The sequence below is a fragment of the Gopherus evgoodei genome, chromosome 24 (genome assembly GCF_007399415.2).
Source record: "Gopherus evgoodei ecotype Sinaloan lineage chromosome 24, rGopEvg1_v1.p, whole genome shotgun sequence".
NCBI lineage: Eukaryota > Metazoa > Chordata > Testudines > Testudinidae > Gopherus > Gopherus evgoodei.
This window is the reverse complement of record NC_044345.1, coordinates 1804683-1829776: the sequence shown is the minus strand read 5'-3', so window position 1 is coordinate 1829776 and position 25094 is coordinate 1804683. Positions and strand designations below refer to the sequence as shown.

Here is a 25094-nt window from a genome sequence, read left to right as displayed (position 1 = left end):
GGTAGGTCCATCAATGACTCTTAGCCAAGACGCTCAGGGATGCACCCCTATGCGCCGGGTGTCCCTAAACCTCCAACTGCAGAAGCTGGAAATGGACAACGGAATGGATCACTCAATAATGTCCCTGGTCTGTTCCTTCCCTGTGAAGCACCTGGCACTGCCACGCTCCGATGACAGGATGCTGGTAGCTGGCCCAGCACTCTGCCCCACTATGGCCATTCGTATATTCTCACAAATGGTCAGTCAAGCACCAGGTCACAATGAGAATTGTGAACAGTAGAACACTCCCTGGTCACAGCACAGCCATGGCCTAAAAAGAGGTCCTCCCCATAGGCGGCACGTCAACCGCTGGGTGGGGTAGTCCTGCTCTTCCGCCTGAGGTTCTGCCCTTCCCACACCCCCACACCCCCACCCGCTGGTCCCCGCCCCACACTAGCACCCCCAGGCCCTGGAGCTGGGCCACAGAGCAGAAGCAGGAGGCCTGGGGGTGGAGCATGGGCAGGGCCACACCTGGATGTTTGGGGAGACTCAGCCTCCCCCAGCCTATAGTACCCACCCCCCCCAGCCTTCCCCGTACGTTGCACTGCAGCCCACGGGAATGATATTCCATCCCAGCAGTGTCACACTGGGCCACAGAATCCAGGGCTCCTGCTGCCCCAGGGCATTGCATGGGGCACTGTGATATTTCAGCACAATGGTGAGTCGCTGTTTTTCAATGCACCCATGTCCCATGGCTGCCGGATGGTGCTCTGATGTGACTGTTCTGTGGAGCTGCACAGCCCTGCTCGCAGCGTGACCGTGCTGGGCTGCATCATCAACCAATATGGCCTCGCTGTTTCCTTGCAGGCCTCCCCGCTCTGTCTTCACTTGGGGTGTCTTTGAGCCCCTGCCCCACAGCAGGGGTGACGATCGCAGCCCTGCCGCTCCCCCAGGCAGGTGCTGGCAGGACCCAACTGGGATCCACACATGCAGCTTTTGCAAGCCGCCGCCTATGGCACCAAGCACCCAGCTCCCCCCCCATGTGCCAGCCCCTGGCAGCTCCAGTGATCCTCCCTGCAAACACTGGCTCTGCTCCCCTTTCCCTGCCTGGCTCTTTCTGCTCCCCCAAAACTCCTCCCAGCTCTTGCTCAGAAGGGGGGGAGGGCTCAGCCTCACACTGCAGCTGCTCCAATTGGCTGCTCTGCCCAGGGAGGCAGGATAGTGGGGAAGGCAGCCAATCAGATGCTGGGGAGGCAGGCAGGGGGCTGCTTCCCAGCTCTGCTCCACTGGCAGCAGGTGGGGCCAGCCCAGACCCACGCTGCTTCTCGCCACCACACCCCACTTTGGCCATGGGGGCTCCTCTTGGCCTCCCAGAGTCGGGGGGTGGGGGGCAGGGCAGAGACAGATGGGTGGGGGAGGCGGGCAGAGGCTGCAGCCATGCAACCCCCCCATACACACACACCACCAGGCAGAGAAAATACTGAAGCGGTTTTATTTACAGACCCAACAAAAACCCAAACGAAACAAAGGGGGAGGGGAGGGGTGACGGCATATTGCACAGTGTGAGCCCCAGAGCAAGGGGGGCGCAGGTACCAGAGCATGGGGAGCCCCCACATGTCCCCCTTAGTGCCCCATACTGCCCCCTTCCCAACCACAAGTGGGGAGAGAAACAGCTTCCAGTGCAGGACAGAGTGAGCTGGGGAGCAGGGCAAGGCGCAGCGACCCAGCCCCACGGCAGCCCAGGGTGTCCCCCGCCTGCTCTAGCAGGAGACACTGGGGGGGCCGTGAGGCCCAGTGCGCATGGCACCAGTACAGCAGTTACAGCACAAGCTAACGGCGGCCGCGGGGAGAATAAATAAATTACAAAATATATTAACACAGACACTAAAAAAAAAACCATCACCAACTGCCCCTGGGGGACCCCCCGGGACAGGGTCCAAAAAAAGAGAGCGCTCTGAGGAGGCAGAAGCCGCGGGCTGGACGGACGCCCACCCGTCCATCCGCGTGTCCTGCCAGGCCCCAAACAGCACCGGGGCCTGGGGGGAGCCGCCTGGCCGGGCTGAGCAGTGCTGATGCCCCCAGACATACCCGTGGTTCCTGGGGCCCATCCCATCCCTGCAGCACAGGGCAGCCGCTGAGAGCTGCCAACAGCAGGGCCACCAAAGGCCCCACTCCAGTCGGCACAGGAGGGGCTGGGTGGGCTATGCCCAGAGCAGGATCTCCACCCTGCCTGACCAGCCCCCCCACTTCTCTGCCCTATGCCTGGGCAGCAGCTGCCCCGCTTCTCTGCCCAGCCCGAAGGGTGGGGCCCAGCGTAGAGACGCCTCCCAGGGGCAGGGCTGGCTGACGTGCCAGGGGGCACTAGGGGCTCTCCCAGTCTCACCTGACTCTGCCTCAGCTCAGAGGGCATCAAGCGCGGCCCCCCGACTCCCAGAAGAAGTCTGGTGGGGAGGGGGTGCATGGTTTGGTATCAGCTACGCCCTGCCTGCCCCACCCACCATGGAACCACTCGCTCCCCCCACAAGACCCGGTTCAGTCCCCGAATTCTTTCCTGGGGGGAGAGGTCCTGGGCCCTGCCCCCAGCGGCCCGGCCCTAGCACTCCAGCGTGGCACCGAAGCTCCGGCGGCAGTCGATGGCCTTGGAGCTGGGCGGCTGCGCCCGCTGCCTGCTCAGCTCTTCTTTGCCCAGGCTGCTGGCAACCTTGGCGTAGGCGGCTTTGTACTTCTTATCGAAGGCGGCTGCGGGGGAGATGGGGATGAGGCGCTAAGGGGCCTGGGACCCGGCCTGCAGCCGACCCCCAGCCCCTCCGCAGGCCGAGCGAGCATGGCAGCCCCCCTGCAACTGGCTCAGATCAATGCGCCCAGCTGGCCCCATATCCCTCCCTGCAGACAGTGGGCCCGGCCGGCCCGATATCCCCAACAAAACCAATGGGCCCGGCCAGCCCGATATCCCCACCCCCACCCCCAATGGGCCCAGCCAGCCCGATATCCCCACCACCACCAATTGGCCCAGCTGGCCCAGTACACCCCCCCGCCACCAATGGGCCCGGCCAGCCCAGTATCCCCACCACCACCAATGGGCCCGGCCAGCCCAGTATCCCCGCCCACCCCAAAATAGGCCTGGCCGCAGGCTCCTCTCTGTCCCTGTTCTTTCCAGTGCCCCCCCAGCCCCATACCAATGTCGACATGGTCCCTGCCCAGCGCGGCCAGCATGAGGAAGAGGATCTCCCGGTAAACGCTCCTACGGGAGGAAGGAGAGAGAATGACCCTGAGTAGGGGGAGACAGAGTGGAGAGTGAGTGAGCATGGGGGGACGGAGTTGTGGACAAGGAGCAGAGCTGGGGGGCAGGGAGCATACTTCTGCGCAGGGGGCGGAATCGGGGGCTGGAGGGTGGTACCTCTGCAGGGAGTGGAGCCGGGGGTGGAGCCAGGGGTGGTACTTCTGCAGGGAGTGGAGCCGGGGGGGGCAGGAGGGGGAGCCAGGAGTAGGGGGCGGAGCCAGGGGTGGGGCCGGGGCCAGGGCCAGGGCCGGGGCGGTACCTCTGCAGGTGCGGGGGGCTGGGCTCCGCGGCCAGGGTCTGTAGGAAGAGGGCGATGGCCTTATGTATCTCGCCCAGCCCCACGTGGCTCAGCACGGCCTCCAGGAATGCCAGCGAGAAGGGGCTGCTGGGGTACCGCCAGGACTGAGGCCGGGCAGTGCTGTTCCCTGTGGGGAGAGAGTGGGGGTCACCAAACCGGCTGTTCCTCCCTCAGGCCCCCCGTGCTGGCCCACGGGCACCGCCTCCGCTACTCACTGTGGACCCTCCAGAGCACATAGAGGGGGGGGCAGCTGTCGGGGTCTGGGGTCAGGACATCCCAGAGCAGGCGCACGCAAACCGGGGGGCCCTCGGGGGCCTGGGCCTGCAAGAGAGACGTTGGGGGGAGTGTGGATCAGAACCAGGGGGGACCCCCCAGCCCCTGGCTGGTGCTCTTCCCCCTACCAGCAGGCCCTGTACCTGGGGCGTGGGCCGGAGGTGCTGGGAGACCGGCACCAGCTGCAGCAGGTTGCTGGGCAGGCCCAGGCGCCGGAAATACCAGACCAGGTTCCAGTATATTATGGGATGGCTGTCCACCAGCTCTGGCTGGGCCAGGAAGTCGCTGCCCTCATTCTCCAGCAGGCTCTCCAGCTCCTTGCGCAGCACCAGGGGGCTCAGGTAGGCGAAGGTCACCAGCTCCGAGCGCGGGGCAGGGCCCCTGGGCGCCTGCGGGGAGGGAGAAGGGCTGAGCTCAGGGCCCACAGACCGGGCAGGGCCCTGGCCCCTGCTCTGCCGCTCAGCCCCTGCCCCTCACTCCCAACCCGCAGCCCCCATCCAGCGCTGCCTGCACCCCTCACTCCCGACCTCCAGCCCCCCGTCCAGCGCTGCCTGCGCCCCTCACTCCCGACCCCCAGCCCCCTGTCCAGCGCTGCCTGCACCCCTCACTCGTGACCTGCAGCCCCCGCCCACTGCTGCCCCTCACGCCCGACCCGCAGCCCCCCGTCCAGTGCTGCCTGCGCCCCTCACTCCCGACCTGCAGCCCCCGCCCACTGCTGCCCCTCACTCCCGACCTGCAGCCCTCGCCCACTGCTGCCCCTCACTCCCGACCCAGAGCCCCCCGTCCAGCGCTGCCCGCGCCCCTCACTCCCGACCCGCAGCCCCCGCCCAGCGCTGCCCGCGCCCCTCACTCCCGACCCGCAGCCCCCGCCCAGCGCTGCCCGCGCCCCTCACTCCCGACCCGCAGCCCCCGCCCACTGCTGCCTGCGCCCCTCACTCCCGACCCGCAGCCCCCCGTCCAGCGCTGCCCCTCACTCCCGACCCGCAGCCCCCGCCCACCGCTGCCCCTCACTCCCGACCCGCAGCCCCCGCCCACTGCTGCCTGCGCCCCTCACTCCCAACCCACAGCCCCTGCCTAGCGCTGCCCCTCACTCCCGACCCGCAGCCCCCGCCCACTGCTGCCCCTCACTCCCGACCCGCAGCCCCTGCCTAGCACTGCCCCTCACTCCTGACCCGCAGCCCCAGCCCTCTGCTTAGGCAGGGGCAAGTATCCCTTGGGCACTGGCCTGGTGGCGTCAGGACCGTGGGGCTCTGGAAACCGTGCCCACAGCGCCCCCTCCTGGCTGGCTCTGGAGGGAGCCTTGCTCAGCTGCTGGGGGTGGGTCTCAGGCCTGGGGGGCGGGGGGATCCGTACCGAGGAGTCTGTGCAGCCGTTGCAGAGGGACGGGGGGATCCCCGGCTCCGGCTCGGCCTCATCCAGAGCCAGGCACTGGAAACGGTCGCTGAGCACCGGGCCTCGGCCAGCGGGCGGCTGCTCCCCGCGGCTCTGGGGAGACTCCGAGGGGCTGCGGAGGGAGTGGGGAGGGAGCAGGTTACTGCTGGGTTGCTCAGGACCAGCCCCCATGCCGGGGGGGGGGTGAGGGAACACGCCCCCTTAACAGCTGCCCCCCATCAGCCAGCCCCACCCACAGGTGTTCGCCACCCAACGGTTCCCATGACAACGACCGTCGGGGGGGACGGTGAGCTCCCAGAAGGAGACAGGTTCCATACCCCTGAATGAGGTTCCCTAATGCGTGCAGGGGGGCAGCAGTGGGTCCCCCCGAAGACAGGAGAGCGGCAGGGCGGTTCCCTAATGCGGGCGGGGGGGCAGCAGTGGGTCCCCCCGAGGGCAGGAGAGCTGCAGGGCGGTTCCCTAATGCGGGCGAGGGGGCAGCAGTGGGTCCCCCCGAGGGCAGGAGAGCTGCAGGGCGGTTCCCTAATGCGGGCGAGGGGGCAGCAGTGGGTCCCCCCGAGGGCAGGAGAGCTGCAGGGCGGTTCCCTAATGCGGGCGAGGGGGCAGCAGTGGGTCCCCCGAGGGCGGGTCTCACCTGGGGGGCTGCTGGAAGTCCTGGATCTCGATGCTGAGCAAGGGCACGAAGGGGCGGGTGCAGAAGGGGCAAGTGGTGTTGAGGTTGGAGTCGTCGGGCGTCCAGCCGGCCATCACCTCCTCGTCGTGCACCAGCGAGCCGCACGCGTGGCACCGCGAGCAGCTGGAGAGCCGGATCTGGGGGGGGGACCCGGCTCAGCCCCACCCCACATTCCTGCCCCCTCAGCTCTCCCCGGGGGGGGGACTCAGCTCAGCCCCACCCCACACTCCTGCCCCCTCCAGCTCTCCCCAGGGGGCAGGGGACCCGGCTCAGCCCCACCCCGCACTCCTGCCCCCTCCAGCTCTCCGCAGGGGGCAGGGGACCCGGCTCAGCCCCACCCCGCACTCCTGCCCCCTCCAGCTCTCCCCAGGGGGCAGGGGACCCGGCTCAGCCCCACCCCGCACTCCTGCCCCCTCCAGCTCTCCCCAGGGGGCAGGGGATTTGGCTCAGCTCCCGCCCACACTCCTGCCCCCCCAGTTTTCCCCAGGGGACAGGGGACTTGGCTCAGTCCCATCCTACACTCCTGCCCCCCCCCCCCAGCTCAGCCCCACGGTCGCTGCCTCCCCTCTCCGGGCCATGGGGGTCGCTGTCAGAGCCCCTCACCGCCCCCCAGCCCTGTGGCTACGGGACTCCTACCCAGCGCAGACGGCCCCAGGTGGGTCCCAGCTCAGGCCTGCGGCAGGTTTGGGGAGGGGGGCTCACCTCCACGGGGGGCAGCTCTGACCCAGCCACAGCTTCGGGCAGCAGGTCCGACGACTTGCGCAGGCTAAAGCTGCCGAGTGACGTGTCCGACAGGTCAAACTCGCTGCCCATGGAGACGGAGCTCTGGGGGGAGATGTGACGTGAGCCCTGCAGGACCCCCCAGCTCAGCGGGACCCCCTCCCGGAGACGCTGACGCTGCTCCTACCCGGCCCAGCAGCTCACGCGGAGGCACCAGGTCCCTGCCAGTTCCAGAAGTGCAAACCCCCAGCTCCAGCTGAGACCCCAGCCCCGGAGCAGTGGGGGGTCCCCCCCAGTCTGACCCCCGCCCAGGAGCATTGGGGGGCAGGTCCCAGCCCAGCAGTAATGGAGAGTCCCCCCCAGTCCGACCCCCGCCCAGCAGAAGTTGGGGGCAGGTCCTCTCCAGTCCAACCCCCGCCCAGGAGCAGTGGGGGGCAGTTCCCAGCCCAGGAGCAATGGAGAGTCCCCCCCAGTCCGACCCCCACCCAGGAGAAGTGGGGGGCAGGTCCCCTTCAGTCCAACCCCCACCCAGGAGCAGTGGGGAGTCCCCTCCAGTCTGACCCCTGCCAAGGAGCACTGGGGGGCAGGTCCCAGCCCAGCAGCAATGCCCCCCTGGAGCAGTGGAGACGGTTCCCAGCCCCTACCTCCGAGGCAGTGGAGTCGGGGCGCTCGTGTGGGTGCAGCAGGCTCTCCAGGGGGCTCTTGCGCGGCGGGGGCTCTGTCTGCTCTGAGGCCCGGCGCAGGGAGCTGGCGTCCTGCCGGGCGCTGGATTGCTCCACGCTGGCGGTGTGGCGCAGGGAGGGGCGCTTGGCTGGGGATAGCAGCTGCTGCAGCTTGGCGGCCAGCCCCCGGCGCGGCGTCCCCCCCAGGGTGTTGTGGTTCTCGTCGCGCCGGCCCGGCTTGGGGCCCTGGGCGCCTGGCCCCAGGCTCAGCTGCACCTCGGCACTGTCCAGGGCCGGCCGGTCGCTCTCGTCCGTCTGGAAGCTGACATCCGACAGGCTCCCGTCCTCCGAGCTGCCGGGCCCATCCAGGAGCTGGCGCAGGCCGGGCGGGAGGGCGACTAACGCGTCGCTGCCAGGCTCCAGCACCCCCAGGGCCTTGATCACTGCGGGATGGGGGAAAGAGTTACCGGGGGGGGGCAGAGCCGGGTCCCTCCCGGTTCCTAACCCCAGCACATGCCCCAAGCCCGGTGAGCCCTGCGCCCAGCTTCTATCTCCCCTCCCCATCCCGCTGGCGGTGATGCGACTCACTCCGGGCCACGCCGGCCTCCACCACGGACGTTTCGCTGCGGGGGAAGGTGCCGCTGCCGCTCTTCGCCAGCTGGCGGCCGGGCGAGGGCTCGCGCAGGCTGTGCCCAGCCCACGTGGGGTGGCGCTGGAGGCTGGGGCGGGGCTGGGCGCCCTGGTTCTCTGCACAGCCTGGGGGGGACAGAGAACATGGGCTGCTGGCCCCGCTCCTCTACCCCTGCCCCATGGGCCTGGCCGGCCCCTCTACCCCTGCCCCTCGAGCCCGGCCGGCCCCTCTACCCCCACCCCACGGGCCCAGCCCCTCTGCCCCTGCCCCATGGACTCTGCCCCTCTACCCCCCCGCCCCACGGGCCCGGCCGGCCCCTCTAGCCCCCCGCCCCACGGGCCCGGCCGGCCCCACCCCACACGCACCTGGCAAGGAGCCGCCCCGGGCCTCGCTCTCCAGCTGCCGCTGCCGCAGGGGCTGCCGGAACTGGGCAGTGCCCAGCACCACGTTGCGCAGCTTGGCCCAGCGCAGCCGCCCGCCCTGCGTGCCCGAGGGCCACTTGCTCTCCAGCACGGCCTGCAATAGAACGAGCCCCCCAGGGCCATGGTTACCGGGGAGATGGGGCTCCCCCAGGTCCACTGCCGGCAGCAGACACTGCCTGGCTCACCCCAGCCCTTGCCGAGGCCGATACCTTGTTGTAGTAGCCGTAGGTGACGGTGTTGGGCACGATGCCGGCCCGTTTCATCTCCAGCAGGACGCGGACGGAGAGCACTGGCTCGCCATACTGCCCACACAGCTGCATGAGGCTGCGGTAGCAGACCTGGGGGGCAGGAAGCACAGGGCACGGTGAAGGGGTGGGGGAACCCAGGGGCCGACAGATGCAGTCAGCCGGGGAGTGCTGCTGGGACACGTGGACAGGGCGGGGGGGCTGGTGCTAGAAGCACACCCGGCCCCATGGGGGTGGCGCCAGGGAAGGGGCCATGGGAGCACTGGGGGGGAAGTGGGGGTCCCACCTCGTCCGGCAGTACCACCTTCCTGCTCTCCATCTCCTTCAGCACCTCGTAGGCCGTCTGCAGCGCCCGCACCTTGGAGGGGGCGGCCCGCACGTAGGTGGGCAAGTAGATGAACCACAGCCCGTAGCAGTGTCCCAGCAGGCACCGGGCCCACATGTCGGGCACGGACGAGTACTTCTGTGCCACCCGCTGCGCCACCTTCATCTCCTGGGGGAGCAGCTGGGTCAGGGGGGGCCAGCTCCGCCCAGGCCAGGCCTCCCCCACCCACCCAGGGCTGGCACCCCCCCAGCTCCCCTCAGGACAGGCCTCCCCCACCCACCCAGGGCTAGCACCCCCCCAGCTCCGCCCAGGACAGGCCTCCCCCACCCACCCAGGGCCTGGCACCCCCCAGCTCCACCCAGGACAGGCCTCCCCCACCCACCCAGGGCTGGCACCCCCCCAGCTCTGCCCAGGACAGGCCTCCCCCACCCACCCAGGGCTGGCACCCCCCCAGCTCCGCCCAGGACAGGCCTCCTCCACCCACCCAGGGCCTGGCACCCCCCAGCTCCCCCCAGGCCAGGCCTCCCCCACCCACCCAGGGCTGGCACCCCCCCAGCTCCGCCCAGGACAGGCCTCCCCCACCCACCCAGGGCCTGGCACCCCCCAGCTCCGCCCAGGACAGGCCTCCTCCACCCACCCAGGGCCTGGCACCCCCCAGCTCCGCCCAGGACAGGCCTCCCCCACCCACCCAGGGCTGGCACCCCCCCAGCTCCGCCCAGGACAGGCCTCCTCCACCCACCCCAGGGCCTGGCCCCCCCCAGCTCCGCCCAGGACAGGCCTCCCCCACCCACCCAGGGCTGGCACCCCCCCAGCTCCGCCCAGGACAGGCCTCCTCCACCCACCCAGGGCCTGGCACCCCCCAGCTCCGCCCAGGACAGGCCTCCCCCACCCACCCAGGGCCTGGCACCCCCCAGCTCCGCCCAGGACAGGCCTCCCCCACCCACCTAGGGCTGGCACCCCCCAGCTCCGCCCAGGACAGGCCTCCCCCACCCACCCAGGGCTGGCACCCCCCCAGCTCCGCCCAGGACAGGCCTCCCCCACCCACCCAGGGCTGGCACCCCCCAGCTCCGCCCAGGACAAGGCTGAATCCGGCCCACTCGCTGCCCAGTGAGCCTAGGGTGTCACCTGCTTGGTCCTGCGCGGCGCGGGGCTGGTGGGGGTGCTGCTCTTGGGCTGGCACAGGGGAACCGCCAGCTGGTCCCGGGGGCGCTCGAAGAGCTCGGCCCGCAGCAGGGGGAAGCTGTCGTAGCTGTGGGGGAGCAGAGGGGGTGTCAGGGGGCAGCTGGGGATGGGGGGGGCAGGGAGCTGTGCGGGTGTCTCACCAGTACAACGCGGGCAGCTCAGTGCCATCGGGGCCCAGGGGCTCCTCGGGGGGCATGATGAAGACCGTGTGCTCACTGCCGTGCGAGTCGTCCAACTCCATCAGGGGCGTGTCCTCAGCCTTCTCCAGATCCACCTGCACCTGGGGAGGGAAGGGCAGCTCGGGCAGGGGCCGGCATGTCCCCGGGAACACCCTCTGGCTGGGAGCTTCCTGCCCCTGACAGGACCGTCTGGGTCTGCCCCCCGCCGACACTGGTCCTGGTCCGGGAGCAGCCTGAGCCCCCGCCCAGTCCAGTCACAGGAGCGGCAGGTCCAGGCCCCCCAGCCCCTTGAGATGGGGCCTGAGGGATGAGCAGGATCTGTGGCTGAGCAAGTTGTGGGGACAGCCCTTGGGTGGAGGGGTGGGGCACTGCAGGGGGCATCGGAGAGGGGTGAGGTGTCATCAGGAGGCAGGGGCAGGGAGTTAGGGGCATCGGGGGCAGGGGCGGGGCATTGCTGGGGTGTTAGGGGCAGCATGTTGCTTAGGGCAGGTGTCAGGAGCAGGGGCAAGGCACTGCTGGGGTGGGGCATTGCTAGGGGTGCCAGGGGCAGGGTGTTGCTAGGGGCAAGGCACTGGCTGAGGTGTTGCTAGGGGTGAGACGCTGCTAGGGGCGCAGTGTTGGGACAGGGGCAGGGCATTAGGGGTGCTGGGGCTGCGCGTTGCTAGGGGTGAGGCATTGGGTGGGGCGTCACTCGGGGTGCCAGGAGCAGAGTGTTGCTAGGGGCGAGGCATTGGGTGGGGCGTTGCTAGGGGTGTCTGGAGCAGGGTGTTGCTAAGGGCGAGGCATTGGGTGAGGTGTTGCTAGGGGCGAGGCACTGCTAGGGGTGCGATGTCACTAGGGGTGGGGTTGCTAGGGTTGCCAGGGGCAGAGAGTTGCTAAGGGCGGGGTGTTGGGGTAGGGGCAGGATATTAGGGGTGCTGGGGCAGGGTGTCGCTAGGGGCAAGGTATTGGGTGGGGACGTTGCTAGGGTCACGCATCGCTAGGGGTGGGGCATTGCTAAGGGTGCCGGGGCAGGGTGTTGCTAGGGGCAGGGCGTTGCTAGGGGTGCCGGGGCAGGGTGTTGCTAGGGGCAGGGCGTTGCTAGGGGTGCCGGGGAGGGTATCGCTAGAGGCGAGGCATTGGGTAGGGGCGCTGCTAGAGGCACGCATCGCTAGGGGCAGGGCGTTGCTAGGGGTGCCGGGGCAGGGTGTCGCTAGGGGCGGGGCATTGCTAGGGGTGCCGGGCCACGCATCGCTAGGGGCAGGGCGTTGCTAGGGGTGCCTGGGCAGGGTGTCGCTAGGGGCAGGATGTCGCTAGGGGCAGGGTGTCGCTAGGGGTGCCGGGTCAGGGTGTCATTAGGGGTGAGGCATTGGGCGGGGCGTTGCTAGGGGCATGCATGGCTAGGAGCAGGGCATTGCCAGGGGTGCCGGGGCAGGGTGTCGCTAGAGGTGAGGCATTGAGTGGGGGCGTTGCTAGGGGCACGCATCACTAGGGACGGGGCGTTGCTAGGGGTGCCGGGGCAGGGCGTCGCTAGGGGCGAGACTTTAGGTGGGGGCGTTGCTAGGGGCACGCATCAGTAGCGGCGGGGCGTTGCTAGGGGTGCCAGGGCAGGGTGTCGCTAGGAGCGAGCCATTGGGTGGGGCGTCGCTAGGGGCAGGGCGTTGCTAGGGGTGCCGGGACAGGGTGTCGCTAGGAGCGAGCCATTGGGTGGGGCGTCGCTAGGGGCAGGGCGTTGCTAGGGGTGCCGGGGCAGGATGTCGCTAGGAGCGAGCCATTGGGCGGGGCATCGCTAGGGGCACGCATCACTAGGGGCAGGGCGTTGCTAGGGGTGCCGGGGCAGGGTGTCACTAGCAGTGAGCCATTGGGCATGGCGTCGCTAGGGGCAGGGCGTTGCTAGGGGTGCCGGGGCAGGGTGTCGCTAGGAGCGAGCCATTAGGCAGGGCGTCGCTAGGGGCTGGGCGTTGCTAGGGGTGCCGGGGCAGGGTGTTGCTAGGAGCGAGCCATTGGGTGGGGCGTCGCTAGGGGCAGGGCGTTGCTAGGGGTGCCGGGGCAGGGTGTCGCTAGGAGCGAGCCATTGGGCGGGGCATCGCTAGGGGCAGGGCGTTGCTAGGGGTGCCGGGGCAGGGTGTCGCTAGCAGTGAGCCATTGGGCGTGGCGTCGCTAGGGGCAGGGCGTTGCTAGGGGTGCCGGGGCAGGGCGTCGCTAGGAGCGAGCCATTGGGCAGGGCGTCGCTAGGGGCACGCATCGCTAGGGGCTGGGCGTTGCTAGGGGTGCCGGGGCAGGGTGTCGCTAGGAGCGAGCCATTGGGCAGGGCGTCGCTAGGGGCACGCATCGCTAGGGGCAGGGCGTTGCTGGGGTGCCGGGGTAGGGTGTCGCTAGGAGCGAGCCATTGGGCAGGGCGTCGCTAGGGGCACGCATCGCTAGGGGCAGGGTGTTGCTAGGGGTGCCGGGGTAGGGTGTCGCTAGGAGCGAGCCATTGGGCAGGGCGTCGCTAGGGGCACACATCGCTAGGGGCAGGGCGTTGCTAGGGGTGCCGGGGTAGGGTGTCGCTAGGAGCGAGCCATTGGGCGTGGCGTTGCTAGGGGCAGGGCGTCACCTTGTCCACACAGGTGTCGAAGAACTCCAGGCAGGCGTGCCGGTCGCTGACGAAGGAGCACTCATGGATGAACTGCGTGAAGAGCTGCGTGCGCAGCAGCTGCCCGTAGAACTTGTGGTAGGCGCGGTCCCGGGACTTGAGGAAACCTGGGGGGGACAGGGGAAGGAGGTCACTCGGGAGCTCAACCCCCCCCGCCTCCCCCCGGTCGGCCCCCCTCACCCTGCAGGGAGAAGAGGCTGCTGGAGTCGTGGGTGGTGTCGCAGGGCGCCCGGGTGATGGGCAGCAGGAAGGAGCGATATCCCTTCAGCACGCAGGCCATGAACCGCAGGAAGGAGGCCTGGATCTCCAGCTCCAGCTGCTTGCGCCGCCCGTACACCAGGTCATAATCAGTGAGCAGGAACTCCAGCGACGCCTCCTCCACCGGCTTGTTGTACACTGGGGGGAGTGGCAGGGTTAGCACGGCCCCCTCCGGGCTCCCCGCCCCCCCAGAACTCCCCCCCCAGCTCCCCACTCACTCTCATCCAGCTGCTGGAAGTGGGTGAGCAGTGAAGCCTGCAGCACCTTGCAGGGCCGGCGGGGCAGCGTGCGGGGCGACAGCAGCTTCCTCTCCTCGCTCCTGGCAGGGGAGACAGAGAGGAACACAAAGCTGGGCTGCCCTCACTCCTGCTGGACTGCCCCAGCCCCCCGCTCGCCCAGCCCAGCCCAGCGCCGAGATGCAGCTGCTTCTGGGCTGGAGCGAGGGCGGACGGACGCCTCGTCGCACGGAGCTGCGAGAGCCGCGTTGGGGAGGGCCAAGGGCCTGGCGGGAACTCAGCCAGGACACCGGGGTTCCACCCAAGGACAGGCCCAGGAATATAGACGCGGCGGCTGGAGCCGGGGCCGGGGCCGAGCTCAGGGGAACTCACAGGAAGATGGTGTTGGTGTCGAGGTCGACACATATGACATCACGGGGCGGGTCGTGCAGGTCGAAGTAGCTGGAGTGGATGCCGACGATGAAGGGTACTGGGGCGCACAGCACATCTGCCAGCGTCAGCGGGCACAGCGGGATGTAGGGGCACTGCCAGCGCAGTGGGAAGATCATCTGTGGGCAGGGCAGGGAGAGAGGAGTCAGCGAGCTGAGGGGGCGGGCCCCACTGCCCCCCACCCCCGCCCAGGGGCCGGACTCACGGAGACGAGCGCCTCGCTCACACTGGTCAGCACGTCAGGGCGCAGCGAGTGGATCAGCAGCTTCTGCTCGGTCAGCACGGCCAGCAACAGCATCACGGCATTCTCGGGGCCCAGGTTCTGCAGCAGGGTCAGGAAGCTGGCTCCGCTGTGGGGCCGGGGGGGAGGGAGGATGTAGCATCCAGACAGCACGGAACCCCCTCCTCCCCCACCCACAACGCAGCCACGGCCAAAGGGGGCACTGTCTGTCCCGTCCCCCCCACATCATCAATGGGACCCTGGGCCCCTGATCGTCCCTCCAAGGCGCCAACCCCCCCCACGCTACCCCGACCACACCCCCGGGACTGTACCTGAGTGGCAGTGGGGAGGACACAGGCTGGCACAGCAGCAGGTTATCGTAGGGAGACATCTGGGGGAGAGACGAGATTGATGGCGTGGTCAGTTTCCCCACCCAGGCAGGCAGGGGGCAGCCCCGTGGAAGTGGTGGGGGGATGCGGGGGGCAGCCCTGGGGCAAAGCCCAGGGGCCAGGGAAGGGGAATGTGGGGGGCAGCCCTGGGGCAGGGATGGGGGAAGTCGGGGGCAGCCCAGGGGCCAGGGAAGGGGAATGTGGGGGGCAGCCCTGGGGCAGGAATGGGGGAAGTGGGGGGCAGCCAAGGGCCAGGGAAGGGGAGAAGCAGGGGACAGCCCTGGGGCAGAGATGGGGGGAAGCGAGGGACAGCCCTGGGGCGAAGGCCAGGGAAGGGGAATGCGGGGGGCAGTCCAGGGGCAGGGATGGGGGGATGCAAGGGCAGCCCTGGGGCAGAGATGGGGGGAAGCAGGGGACAGCCCTGGGGTGAAGCCCAGGGACCAGGGAAGGGGAATGCGGGAGGCAGTCCTGGGGCAGGGATGAGGGGATGCAAGGGCAGCCCTGCGGGGAAGCCCAGGGGCCAGGGAAGGGGGTGCTCACAGGAGCCTCGGGCTCTCATAGACTTAGGCTGGGAATCACTGACCCAAAACATCAGCTCAAGGCCAAATGAGTCGCCAGAGCAGGGAAAAGGAGGATTGGGGGGTCGGGCAGCCCCAGCAGAAGAGCAGCTGCCCGGGGCGGGGGGACAGCACCAACAGGCAGGGGCCACTCACCTGCACCAGGATGCGCGGTCGCTGTGGAGACGGGAAGGGGACGTTGTGCATGAAGTGGGAGATGTGCCTGGGGGGAGAGGAGCCCGTCAGAAGGGGGTGGGGACTCCACAGCCCCTTTCCCGGGGGGGGTTCCTTCTACCCCCCGTCCCTCCCCTACAGATCCACCCTGGGATGGCCGACCCCAGGGCACTTCCCCACCCCCCAGCGGCCCGGCGCTCACGTCTCCAGGGGCAGCACGTGGGGCCCCGAGATGGAGTAGCGATAGATGAACATGAGGAACTTGCGAAAGACGTCGAAGAGGGGCCAGTGCGACAGGACGCAGATGCTGCGGCGAGTCTGCACCGACTTGCTGGCGATGGGGCGCCGGTCGACCACGCTGAGCAGGCCCAGCCGCAGGCTCTGCTTCTCTGACAGCCGCTCCCGTGGGTAGGCCTCATGGAACTGGATGGCAGCGCCGTACACCTGGTAGGGGGGCCCAGTCACTGGAGGGCACAGGCGTGGGAACTGCCCCCTCAGGTTTTGTGCAGGGTCCCCCAGCTGCAGGACCCACGCCTAGGGCTCCGCTTCCCACCCCACACGCGGGGTCCCAGCCTTGGCCCCTTACCTCTGTCCGTGTTCCACGGCCCCTCCCACCAGGGCCATGACCCCACTCCTGGCCTCAGCTTGGGGGGGGAGGGGAAGACACAGCCAGGAGTAATGGGGGTGAGGTAAAAAGTGTTGGGTGAGCACCACTGGCTTTCAGCATCCTCATTGTAAAGAATGCTCCAGCACCACTTGGGGAGTGGGAGACAATGCTGCAGGAGGCCTGGTCATGGGTGAGGAGATGGGGCAGGGGGCCCAGTCACTGGGGGAGGGGATGACGGGGCAGGGGGTCCCAGTTGTGAGGGGAGAAGACAGGGCAGGGGGGCCCGGGCCATGGAGGGGAGATCGGGGCAGGATAAGCAGCACCTTCGCTCACCTGCCAGCAGGGGGTGCCTCCACATAGGGAGCCTGCGGCTTCTGCCCTGGAGCCAGGCAGGCCCCCCGATTCTGGGCTGTTCACCCCGTTCCAGATCCCAGAGACCCCACCCCGGGATGGCCCAGCCCCCTCCCTCAGTACCGCCCCGCCCCCTCCAGACCCTCCTACCTTGTCCCCCGAAGCCCCCGTCAGCACGAAGGTGGAGAAGACGGGCAGCTGGTACTTGGTGTTGAGGGGCCAGCTCTCGATGGTGGCCCCCATGGGCAGGCAGAAGACAGGCACCGAGTCGGGCAGCGGGAACGACTCACTGTCCTGCTCAGGATAGCGGCTCAAGAGACCTGCAGAGAGCCGCCCGTCAGGCAGAGCGTCTGGGGCGGGGGCTGGGCTGGCAGGGACTGCGGGGCGGGAGTGAGGGGCCCTGGCAGAGCTGGGGGCGAGCCCAGGGCTGGAGGCCAGGTCTCCCTTCCCCCACGCTCAGAGGGCAGCGGGGGCCAGGTCTCTCCTCCCCCCAGGCTCAGGGGGCAGCGGGGGCCAGGTCTCCCCTCCCCCCAGGCTCAGGGGGCAGCGGGGGCCAGGTCTCCCCTCCCCCCAGGCTCAGGGGGCAGCGGGGGCCAGGTCTCTCCTCCCCCCAGGCTCAGGGGGCAGCGGGGGCCAGGTCTCTCCTCCCCCCAGGCTCAGGGGGCAGCGGGGGCCAGGTCTCCCCTCCCCCCAGGCTCAGGGGGCAGCGGGGGCCAGGTCTCCCCCCCCCCAGGCTCAGGGGGCAGCGGGGGCCAGGTCTCTCCTCCCCCCAGGCTCAGGGGGCAGCGGGGGCCCGGTCTCCCCTCCCCCCAGGCTCAGGGGGCAGCGGGGGGCCCGGTCTCCCCTCCCCCCAGGCTCAGGGGGCAGCGGGGGCCAGGTCTCTCCTCCCCCAGGCTCAGGGGGCAGCGGGGGCCAGGTCTCTCCTCCCCCCAGGCTCAGGGGGCAGCGGGGGCCAGGTCTCTCCTCCCCCCAGGCTCAGGGGGCAGCGGGGGCCAGGTCTCTCCTCCCCCCAGGCTCAGGGGGCAGCGGGGGCCAGGTCTCTCCTCCCCCCCAGGCTCAGGGGGCAGCGGGGGCCAGGTCTCTCCTCCCCCCAGGCTCAAGGGGCAGCGGGGGCCAGGTCTCCCCTCCCCCCAGGCTCAAGGGGCAGCGGGGGCCAGGTCTCTCCTCCCCCCAGGCTCAGGGGGCAGCGGGGGCTTTACCTGCTTCATAGACCAGGGTGTTGGCTTTGGACATCGCCATCTTGTAGCACAGGAACACAGCCGGGCCCCACTGCGAGGACAGAGCAGAGCAGGTCAGTGGGGCTGTGGCACGGGGCAGAGGGACCCGCCCCTCCACCTCCGGGGAGAAAGAGCCAGCACCAGCCCGAGGAACCCAGCACTCCCTGCCCAGAGCCAGGGGCCACCAGGACCCACCATGCCGGCGTTGAGGTTCCTGTCCACCCGGCAGAAGGTGTGAGGCGTGTTCTCCCCCTTGCTGGGCACAACCAGGCAGATGTCGGTGATGCCCAGGGTGTTGTGGCCCTGGGACTCGGCGGCCCGGCGGTAGGTGAGGAAGGTGCGCTGGTGCCCGGCGGTGCCCGAACTCAGGTTGGCAGAGCGGCTGTAGGGCGTCGTGCGGATGATCTCGTAGCCCGGCTTCAGGCGGTCCTTCCCCTCACAGTGCACCCTGCGGGGGGATGGAAGGGGCTAAGCAGGCCGGGCTGAGTGGGGAGAGACACCCCACACCCACAGCGGCTTGCCCAGCCCTGGGGAGGGGAACAGGGGGGCCCAGCAGGCAGGAGGGGGGAGGGGAGGAGCCCTGCCCAGCCCTGGGGAGGGGAACAGAGGGGCCCAGCCCAGCAGGAGGGGGGAGCCCTGGGGAGGGGGCGGGACTCCCAGCCCCATGCCCACCCCAGCTCGATGAGGGGCGGCTTGCCACGGCCCCGCTTGTAGCAGAGGTACATCTGGGGGCTGTTGAGGAGGCCAGCATTCAGGTCCACGGGGTGGCCGGCCGTGCTGCTCTCGATGCAGGTGAAGCCCTGGGGCACCTCCTCGCCCTGCGAGCGGATGACCACGGCCACGTCGGTGATGGGCTCGCTGGGCCGGGCTGGCCGGGGCTGCTGGCTCTCCTCTTCCAAGGCCCTGGAGGAGTCGGTCAAGCCAGCCACCACAAAGTAATCGACGAGCTGCGGTGGCTTCTCCTCCGCCATGGCGGCGGGGCTCACGGCATCTGGGGACGGAGCAGGGGGGCATCACTGGGGAGCAGGGTAGGGCCAGGATGGAGAGTGCCACAGGGTGAGGCCAAGGAGGATGGCGCCATGGTAGGGGGAAGAGGTCGGGTGGGACAGCGCCATGGGGGAAGGGAAGAGGCCGTGGGGGGGATGGCACCGGGGGGGGGGGAAGAGGTCAGGTGGGACGGCGCCATGGAGGGGGGCCACCATGGGAGGGGAAGGTGCCACAAGGGGGGATGAGGCAGGCCACCACGGGGGGGGAGAAGTCGAGGGGGACGGTGCTGGGGCAGAAGAGGTCAGAAGCGATGGCGCCATGGGGGGGACGGCGCCACGGGGGGGGAAGAGGTCGGGTGGGACAGCGGTGGGGCAGAAGAGGTCAGATGGGACGGCGCCAAGGGGGGCGAAGAGGTGAGGGGCCACCACGGGGGGGAAAGAGGTCGGGGCGATGGTGCTGGGGCAGAAGAGGTCAGGTGGGACGGCGCCATGGGGGGGAAGGCACCTGGATCCCAGGGATCAGCCCATACAACAGACCCACAAGGTGATGTCACAGTGGCTGGGCCCAGCGTGGCCAATGGGAGCTGCGGTTTCCAGGCCAGAACTCTCTGTATGGTGACATCATGGAAACCAGGCTGCCAGCAGCCAATGGGAGCTGCTGTTCCTGCTCCCCTCCCCGGGGGAAGGAGTGGGAGCACTGGGGGGGTGTCACAGGGAGCATGGGGGCAAGGGCTGTTTGGGGGGGCTGTAGGGAAGGAAGGAGACGGGGCTGTTTGGGGGAATATGGGCAGGGAGGGGGTGGGTGGGCTGTTTGGGGGAATATGGGGCAGGGAGGGGTGGGTGGGCTGTTTGGGGCAGGGAAGGAAGGAGACGGGGCTGTTTGGGGGGAATATGGGGCAGGGTAGGAGCTGCCCCCAGGTCCGAGCTGGATTGATTTCAGCGCAGAGTCAGTGAGAACCCAGGGAACCTGGGGGGCACGACCCACCGGGCTGAGCTGACAGAGCGAAAGTGCCGGAAGGGAGGGAGGCAGCTTCCTGTTTCCTGCTCAGGCCCGGGCCAGCTCTGACATCAAGTCAGTTGCTGGAAAATCAGGGGGATCCCCCCCCCCCGGGATCCCCACAGCACTCCTGGTTTCTCAGACACTTCCAGGACTCCAGACAGGCTCTGCCCAGGACCTGGGGCAGCCCCAGCCTCCCTTCCCCCACCTCCTGACACATGCTTCCCACTCAGGAGCCCTGCCCCGGCCAGCTGCTCGGCCCCCAACAAGGCAGCACCCCCGGCAGGGGGAAAGTCACAGACCCTTTGAGGCAGGCAGGATGTTCCCAGGGAAGGACCCAAAAGGGGAAGGAAGAGGCTGAAGGTGCCAGGGCACGTTTCTGCTGATGGCACAGGGTGAATAGGGTTAGTCACGGCGGATGCAGGTGCAGGACCAGGGATGGGGGCGGGATGGGGGGTTACGGACGAAGATGGAGGAGAACCGAGAGGCCCGGGTCACACTGCAAATTGATTGGGCGCCCACCCCTGGACACTGGTCCCCATCTGGGAATGGGCAGGACTGTCCGGAGACGGGAGCCTCTGCCGAGGAGATGCTCCCATTGCCCCCTGCCACGGACCAGCACCGGAACACACACACTTAAAACCCAGAGAGGGGAGCCCAATTTCACATCACACACTAGCAGCCAGCGGAACTCTCCACCACAAGGTCCCAGCGAGGCCCAGAGCGGGGCAGGGTCCAGGAATGGCTCCTAGGGGGACGGCACTCAATGGAGAGCAGTTTTTGAGGGCTCGAGACCTGCTCAGCGGAAAACACCCTTCCTGGGCAGGGTACCCCAAACCAGGGACTCCTGGTCCCACCTATGTGGCAGCTGGTACTAGCCCCGGGGGAGGAGGGATGCGGAGGGCAGAAAACTTGGCTGGCTGGGCCCCTGGCCTGATTTGCTCTGGCAATTCCTGGGATCCTGGCCACAGCGTCCTTTGGGCAAATCAAGCCGACCCCTGGCACAGCCCCCAACCAGCCAGGTCTCCCAGCTGCTCCGCATGCCCCCAGCAGGGTCATGCCAGGCCAGTGGAGCCAGCGCCCTGTGCACAATACTTCATTCTCTCCCTGTAACAGGGGCACCCTGGCACTGCGGCCATCACCTCCCGTCAGGGGGCTGGCAGACTGGGCAGCCCCCTGACACGGCACAGCCAAAAAGCTAACCCAACCCAGCTCCTGCAGCACAGTTACCATGGCGAGGGAGGCATGGGGCCCAACAGGGACCCCCCCACCCCAAGGGTGACCCGGAGAGGAGCCGGGAGCATGTTGGGGCTCACCAGCAAAGGGCCATGAATGTGCCTCTCGGGCCCGGCCCAGCCCAGCCCAAGGGAAGAGATGCTCCTCCAGCGTGGGGAGCACATCACTTGTTCCAACTTCCCCAGGGGCTCCTGCCCCCCATCTCCCTCTCTGGGGCACAGCTGCCCCCAGCCCACGCCAGGGGTACCCTGCTGCTAGTCTAGATCCCGCCCCTCCGCCCTGGGCACGTGGCAAAGGAGTGGGACACAACTGCCCCCCAAGAAGAGCGTATTCCCAGCTCTCCCATGCAGCTGGGCAGGGGGGTGTTACACTGTCCCCCTTGGAACCCCCCATGCCCTTACTGCTGCATGACATGGACCAGCCTGCCCTGGCCCCCCAGTGACAGGCACTGCCAAGGTACCACCCGCGCTATATTTAGCCCCGGTCCATGTGATCCCCCATGCTGTGGCAGGAAGAGACACAGGAGGCTCCTAATTTAGCTTCCTGTAACCTAACACGGGCTGTGGAGAAATTGCCCCTGCTGCCCCCCCAATCTACCCCCACAGCCTGTGGCTCAACCTCCATCCCACCCCCAGCTAGCCTGGCAGGTCATCTCGACCCCCCTCAGTGGGGAGCCCCCCACGCGCTACACGCTGGGGTGTGCTGGTCCAAGCACCGAGCCCCACAGGAGGGGCCCTGCTGACCTGCCTCACTCGGCCCCCAGGCCTCCCTAGCAGGACCCTGCACCCACCCCAGGGGACAGCAAAGGCGAGGCCTGCCCAAGGCATGAGGTGTGCCGGCTAACCCACGCTGCCTGTGGCCCAGCGCTCACAGCCCCAGGGCAGACGCACCAGACAGGCCGAGGGCGGCGTGGGGACAGCCCGGAGCCGGGTCAGCCAGAGCCAAGGCCTCCCACGGTGCTGGGAGCTGCACAGACGTAGTTACCTCTGATCTGCTGCCAGCGCAGCCGAAATAATGCAGAGTGCTCAGCTCCCCGGCCCTGAGCGCGCGACTGCCCAGCCTGCCTGGCACCTGCCACTTCGGGGACACCCTGCCCCACAGCTAGGCGAGCCCAGGGGCCACGGACAGCAGGTGCCTTCACCCCACTGTCCCTTGGGTTTGGCTCCTTGCTCTGGGAGAAGAGTGGGTGTAGAGTCAGAGCAAGGGGGCTAGGAGCCAGGACTCCTGGGTTCTATCCCGGCCCTGGGAGGGGAGTGGGGTCTACCAGGCAGAGCAAGGACACCGCAGCCATTGCTAACTAGCCCGGGTGCAGGGACAGCACACCCCCTCTCCCCCAAGCAGGAGGCCCTTCAGGGCCTCAAGGAGCTGCCCCCCGGCCGGGCTGTACCTGCTCTGCAGATGCAGACACCTTTGCTCTGGCGGAGCGTTACACCACCACCTCCTCGCTGCTCCGGAGGGACCTGCCGGACCCCGTCCGCCGCGGGCAGGGGCCACGGGCAGGGGCAGTGGCAGGGGCGGCCAGCCTCCCTGCAGGCCAGGCAGGGAGAGTGGGACTTTCCATTCTTGGCCGCAATCGCGACCAGGGCAGGAGGCAGCTGCTCGGCCAAAGCAGAACTCAGAATGAGGAAGCCAAGAGTGAGGGGTGGGGCGGGGCGGCCCCCCAAAGCCACCCAGGGCCCGTTTCTGTGCTGCCCTCCTGGGGGCAGCCGCGGCAGGGCTGGGCCAGCGGAACCAGGCCCGGGCCAGCAGAGAAGGGCTGGGGTCCAGGCGTGTCTCCATCTAACGGCCCCACCGCAGCCCTTCAGAGCCCGCCTGTGCGGGGGGGGCCACCCAAGCAGGGCAAGGGCTGCAGGGGCCGGGCCCTGGCACCAGCATGGTGGGGCCAGCCCAGGCTGCCAGCCAGACCCCTCGCCCGTTTTCAGGGCCTGCCCCGTACTGGGCTGGATCTGGCCCAGTCGCTGAGTTTGGGGGAGTCCCTGGGAGCCCCCCCACTCTGTGCAGGGACAGAGCTCCTCGCTTGAGGCCAAAAGCCTGGCTGCGCCGGCCCCACAGCTGCACAGACGGAGCCCCCAGGCACTGCCCCCCCGGACCGCAGGGCTGGCAGCTCCCAGCCGAGCAATGGGGCAGCCCCTGCCGCGGGGCCGGGGGGGCAGTGAGCTCTGTGTCCCCCCTTGGGGCACCGCATCGCGGCGGGCGGGCGGGGGGCGGGAGCTGGTCTTTAAAGAAACCCAAACATGTGAGCGGCTCCTGGAACAACCCAGTCACTCGCCCGCCCCCACCTGGCCCCACCCCGGCCGCCCCCCACCCCCCACATCCGGCCCGCGCCCCACCTGGCCCCACCGCGGCCGCCCCCCACCCCCCACATCCGGCCCGCCCCCACCTGGCCCCCCCCGGCCCCCCCGCCCGCCCCCCACATCCGGCCCGCCCCCACCTGGCCCCCCCCCCGGCCTGCCCCCCACCCCCCACATCCGGCCTGCCTGCCCGCACCCCATCGCCCCCATCCGGGCCGCCCCCACCTGTCCCCCCCGGCCCGCCGGGTCTGCCCCCCCCACACCCGGCCCCCCCGCAGACCGGCGCTCGGGCCCTACCTGCCCCCCGGGAGCGGGCGGAGGCTGCGGGCCGGTCCGCGGGGGGGTCCGGGGGTCCGGGGGTCCCGAGGGGGAGGGGCAGAGGCAGGGCCAGGGCTCGCCCCGCCCCCTACCTGCGCTCGGCCCCCGGGCCCCGCTACCCGGCTCCCGCCATCGCCGCCCGGCCCCGCCCCGCCCAGGCCCGGCCCGCACCGACCCCTGGCGGCCCGGAGGACGCGCTGCAGCGGGCGAGCCCGGCCCCCGGACGCCTGGGTCCCGCAGCCCCGTCCCGGGCCCCGGCCGGGGGTGGGGGCAGCAGCGGAGGAGATGCGGGCTCCTCGCCCGACGGCACCTGTAGCTCACCGTGACTCGTGCGTTCACCGTGACTCGTGTGCTCACCATGACTCGTGCGTTCACCGTGACTCGTGCGTTCCCGCTGGGCAGCACCAGAGAGGAAAGTCGCAGCCTGGCCCCGCCAGCCAGGGCCCAGCCCCGCCATGACTCCCCAGCTGCTTTGTTCAAGGGCCCAGGCCCACCGGGCCCCTCCTCGCTCCTGTGTCCCCCAGACGATCAAACCTGGGGGCTTCCAGCCGACGGGGGCCAGCCCTGGGCGTTGGTTGGCAGGTAGCCAACGTCCCGGTGATTGGCTTCATGGCCTCTCCAGTGACAGGGGGTCCAGACCCCAGACAACCGTCACCAGCCCCACCTGCATTGCCTTTCCCACCCCCTCTAGCTGACAATGCAGCATGTGGGGGAAACTGAGGCACACGCAGTCTTCATATAAAATATTTACAGAAAATTCCCCCTCTGGCACCTGTGGGCCACCGGTAACCACTCTCACCAGCCACTGGGGTTATTCTGCAGCTTCTAGACAGGAGTGCAATGGCAGCTGCAGGGTGGGGCGTGGAAGAGGCAGTAAGGCCAAGGGGCTTTGCTGGAGGAAGAAGGGGATCCCAGGGGACTGGGGCTGACTCGCTGAAGGGAGGCTCCTGGACACTGGTCCAAAGCTGGGGCCATAACACCGGTTCTGTAGACCCGGGGAGGGGGGAAGTCCAGGCCTCCCCTCTTTGGGGCCTCCCCCGCAGGGAGCTTTGCACAGCAAGGCCAGGCTATGAGCCAAAAGGGTTTGCAGGCAGCAGGGGGGGTAGCAACAGGCTGAAATTAATGGCAAGAAAATGTCCAGTGACCAGGAGCAGCCAGTGCCGGGATTGCCTGGGCCAAGGCGCGCGTGCGCGCACGCGCGTGCGCGTGCGTGTGTGTGTAGGGCGGGCAGGGACCAGGAGCCTCCTGCTGCCTAGCCCAGCAGTGGGGAGTGGGGCTGAGGCAGCCAGGCCGGGGCAGGGATCACTCAGGGTTCCAGGGCCAGGGAAACGGGTGAAGCAGCTGCTGTAGAAATGCAGACGATGGGCAGAACCTAGTGAGGTGACCCGGGGTGGGGGGCAAGGGACTGCAGCACCCGGCTGGATCACGCCCAGGATCTGTCCTGTGCTCCTGGACAGAGAGAAACAGCAGGGCCCCCACGGGTCTGTATTGGGACCAGCCCTGTTCCAAGTGATCTGGAAAAAGGGATAAACAGGGAGCTGGCAACGTTTGCAGACGATACTAAATGACTTGAGCTAGTTTCGCCCAAAGCTGATTGGGAAGCGCTCCCAGAACTGGCCGAGGGGCGACCAAACGGCAGAGGAAATTCAACACTGACAAATGCAAAGTGATGGCCCTTGGAAAACACTATCCCAGCTATACCTCCAAACTGATGGAGTCTAAGTTAGCTGTTAGCGCTCAAGCAAGAGACCGTGGAGTCATGGTGGACAGTTCTCTGAAAACATCCACTCCGTGTGCAGTGCAGGCAGGGAAGCTCATGCTGTGAAAAGGACTGGCTGATAACCCAGAGTACAATGCCACTCTATAAACCCAGGAGACACCCACATTTGAATATGGCCTGCAGGTCTGGTCGCCTCCTCTCCAAAAATCATGCTATAATTGCAAAGTACAGAG

General features: G+C 68.8%; 2 protein-coding genes across 7 annotated transcripts; both read right to left on the bottom strand.

Moving 5' to 3' along the window:
* Positions 1 to 1453: 1453 nt before the first annotated feature.
* Positions 1454 to 23283, bottom strand: DENND4B (DENN domain containing 4B). 6 transcript variants are annotated; one of them, XM_030541958.1, is made up of 28 exons: positions 23234 to 23283; positions 17986 to 18304; positions 17509 to 17761; positions 17296 to 17365; positions 16247 to 16416; positions 15341 to 15582; positions 15121 to 15187; positions 14351 to 14409; positions 14004 to 14148; positions 13742 to 13917; positions 13352 to 13452; positions 13056 to 13271; positions 12837 to 12982; positions 10223 to 10362; positions 10026 to 10149; positions 8862 to 9068; positions 8540 to 8668; positions 8274 to 8424; positions 7866 to 8033; positions 7260 to 7720; positions 6598 to 6720; positions 5857 to 6032; positions 5184 to 5334; positions 3974 to 4219; positions 3773 to 3878; positions 3519 to 3684; positions 3156 to 3220; positions 1454 to 2718 (listed from the first exon to the last, which is right to left on the bottom strand). In XM_030541958.1, exons 2-28 carry the CDS (start codon positions 18282 to 18284, stop codon positions 2573 to 2575), a joined length of 4503 nt encoding a protein of 1500 aa, XP_030397818.1. In that variant the 5' UTR covers positions 18285 to 18304; positions 23234 to 23283; the 3' UTR covers positions 1454 to 2572. The 6 variants fall into 6 exon arrangements, with proteins under 6 accessions (XP_030397818.1, XP_030397819.1, XP_030397816.1 ...); XM_030541959.1 differs by lacking the exon at positions 23234 to 23283 and adding an exon at positions 23121 to 23177; XM_030541956.1 differs by lacking the exon at positions 23234 to 23283 and adding an exon at positions 21920 to 22697.
* LOC115639330 lies at positions 18282 to 21913 on the bottom strand. Its single transcript, XM_030541962.1, has 2 exons — positions 20870 to 21913; positions 18282 to 20833 (listed from the first exon to the last, which is right to left on the bottom strand). The coding sequence occupies exons 1-2, from the start codon at positions 20944 to 20946 to the stop codon at positions 19972 to 19974; spliced, it is 939 nt and encodes a 312-aa protein (XP_030397822.1). The 5' UTR covers positions 20947 to 21913; the 3' UTR covers positions 18282 to 19971.
* Positions 23284 to 25094: the final 1811 nt, after the last annotated feature.